The sequence below is a fragment of the Condylura cristata genome, unplaced genomic scaffold, assembly GCF_000260355.1.
Source record: "Condylura cristata isolate star-nosed mole 26May11 unplaced genomic scaffold, ConCri1.0 scaffold00094, whole genome shotgun sequence".
Classification (NCBI taxonomy): domain Eukaryota; kingdom Metazoa; phylum Chordata; class Mammalia; order Eulipotyphla; family Talpidae; genus Condylura; species Condylura cristata.
The window spans coordinates 123,764-126,567 of NW_004567195.1; the positions used below are offsets into that span (position 1 = coordinate 123,764).

General features: G+C 53.8%; 1 protein-coding gene across 1 annotated transcript in view; it reads left to right on the top strand.

Annotated features, from left to right (window-relative positions):
- Positions 1 to 2,595, top strand: part of LOC101621783 (serine/threonine-protein kinase MARK2-like) — a 62,877-nt gene extending 60,282 nt beyond the window's left edge. The window contains exons 2-3 of the mRNA XM_012734907.1: positions 134 to 1,065; positions 1,246 to 2,595. Of these exons, the coding sequence (XP_012590361.1) occupies positions 134 to 1,065; positions 1,246 to 2,595 (2,282 nt within the window). The remainder of the gene's footprint in view (positions 1 to 133; positions 1,066 to 1,245) is intronic.
- Positions 2,596 to 2,804: the final 209 nt, after the last annotated feature.

Here is a 2,804-nt window from a genome sequence, read left to right on the forward strand (position 1 = left end):
TGTAGTGAGCTCAATGGGTAGTTTTTGTTAGGATTCTAGAGCCGTTAGCATTCAGGAGTGTTGAGTGTGGTGAAACCAGCCCCCATCATTATGGTCTGCACTAAAAGGAATATTAAAATTTAAAACTATGAAGTGCTCAAGACGCTGGGGAAGGGCGCCCATGCCAAGCTCGCCCGGCACAAGCTGACAGGCACACTGGTGGCTATAAAGATCATCAAGCGCAAGAGCTTCAAACACAAGAGCTTCGTGTCGCTGGAGCAGGAGGTGCTCAGCTTGAAGGTGCTCAGCCACCCGCCCATTGTCCAGCTCTTCCAGGTAGTGGAAAGAAGAAGCAATCTGGTGCTGGTAATGGAATATATGGAGGGCGGTGATCTGTTGAGCTACCTGCAGAGCACGGGCGCCTGTAGGAGAGTGAAGCCCGGAGAAAGTTCTGCCAGATTCCTGTCGGCGCTACACCACTGCCATACCAAGGGCATTGTGCACCGGGATCTGAAGCCTGGCAACCTGTTGTTGGATCATCAGGGGAACATTAAGCTGACAGATTTCGGGCTCAGCATGCAGTTCTCTGACCAACTGCTCACAACATACTGTGGCACCCAGGAGTACGCTGCCCCTGAGATGTACCTTCACCGGCCTTACCATGACCCTGGAGCAGACATTTGGAGCCTCGGGGTTGTGTTGTATCAGATGGTGACTGCATCACTGCCGTTCTTGGGTAAGAACTTCTGGGAGCTTGGGGAACATATAGTAAGTGGCAATTTTTACATGCCCGACTACCTGTCTGCCCAGTGCCAAGACCTATTAAGCAGGATGATGGTGCTTGACCCCCAGAAACGGGCAAACATGGACACCATCATTGACCATCCCTGGGCGAAAAAGAGTAAGGGACTCCTGTCTCTCAGAGAGCACTCTCACGACCACGTTGACCTGGCCATGATAGAGCACATGGTGACTCTTGGGTTTAAATGGGATCAGGTGCACAGAGCGGTGGCTGAGCAGAGGTATGGTTACATCATGGGCATCTACTTAATACTGTGCTCCACAAAGCAGGAGGAAGAGGAGAAGGTGCGGGGACAAGCCATCTTGGGGGAGCGCTTCCATCCCTCTGGGTCTGATTGTGTCGGTCCTTCCAGGGAATGCAACTTTCAGCCCGGCCTTTCTGGAAAAAAAAAAAAAAAAACTCTAAAAAAAAAAACTCTTAAAAAAAAAAACCTCTGTGTCATGTGGACACAATTCTTCAAACAGAAGGAACAGGCCAGAATAGTCATGTCAGGACCAGAGCACAAGACCAGCTCCGTTCCAGTCCCTGAATTGGAATATCCCAAAGAAAACAAGTCCCCCTCTGTTCCAGTCCCTGAGCTGGATGAACAAGAGGAGCACAAGATCATGTCTGTGCCAAGCCTGGGGCTGGAGGTCCCCAGAGAGCCCAAGACAACCTCTAAGCCAGTGACCCAGTTGGAGCCCAGGGAACACGAGAGCCCTTCCTTGCCATCCGCCAAGCTGAAGGACTTCAGGGAGCATGAGAACACCTCCATGCTGGCCCCCCAATTGAAGGACCTAAATAAGCACAGAACTACTTCCATGCCAGCCACGCATCAGGATGAACCCGGTGCTCCTTTGACCACCTCCGTTCCAGTTTCTCAGGTGCAGAAACCCGTGGAATCCAGGACATCTATGCCAGCACTCCAAATAGAGGACTTCGGGTTGCAAGAGACCACCTCTGTGCCATCTGCCCTGCTGGCGTTTCCTGGGGAGTTTGAGAACACCTCCTTGCCAACTGCCCAAATGGAGGATCCCTGGGAGCCCGGGACTACCTCTGAGAGAGGCCTTCAGCTGGAGGACAACAGGGAGCCTGACACTACCTCTGAGACAGGCCCCCAACTAGAAGACAATGGGGAGCCTGACGCTACCTCTGAGACAGGACCCAAACTGGATGACCGTGGGGAGTCTGAGACTAGATCTGAGACAAGTCCCCCGCTGGCGGACCACGGGGAGCCCAACACTAACTCTGAACCAGGCGGTCAGCTTGAGGACCCCGGAGAACCTGAAACTACCTCTGTGACAGTCCCGCACCTGGATGACCATGGGGAGCCCAAGACTACCTCTGAGACAGGTCCCCAGCTGGAGTATGTGGACCATGAAATAACACCTGTGCCAAGGCCCCAGCCAGAGTTCCCTCCAATGCATGGGGTCACCTCTCTGCCAGCACTCCAGCTACAGGTACCCGAGGAGCACAAGTCAATCTCTGTTCCGTGCCCCCACCTTGAGGACCTTCAGGAGAACATGACCACCTCCAGTCCAGCGTCCCAGCTGGAGGGGCATGTAGACACTAAAATCAAAACCTGCAGCCCAGTCCCCCAGGTCCCCAGGATGACCCAGGCACCTGCCCCACAACATGACTGGCTCCACATCTTCCGGAGTAATACAGTAACTCCGGAGAGCAGAGAACAGCGTGCTGTTGCTGCTGCATCCATAGTGAAGCCACCTAGTGGCCTTGGTGAACTGAAGCAGAGCAGCAGGATGGTGCCTGGAGAGGGGACAGGTGCTGTGCAGAAGAGGGTCCAGTGTGCAGGAAAAGGGTGCTCCTCAGCCTAGAGAAGGAACACACTACCCGCAGGTGACAGATCACCCCAGAAAACCGAACATTCAAGGGGCTGATGCCGAAAGGCCCACCTTGGACACCGTGGCAAACAGCAGTGTCCCTGTCTCTTGCTTTTGTCCTGAATACCTGGCTTCTGCTTCGTAAACTTTTCCAACACTACTCACTTCTGGCGTGCTAGCCGCGTCGTGGTCCAAGTGTCAAG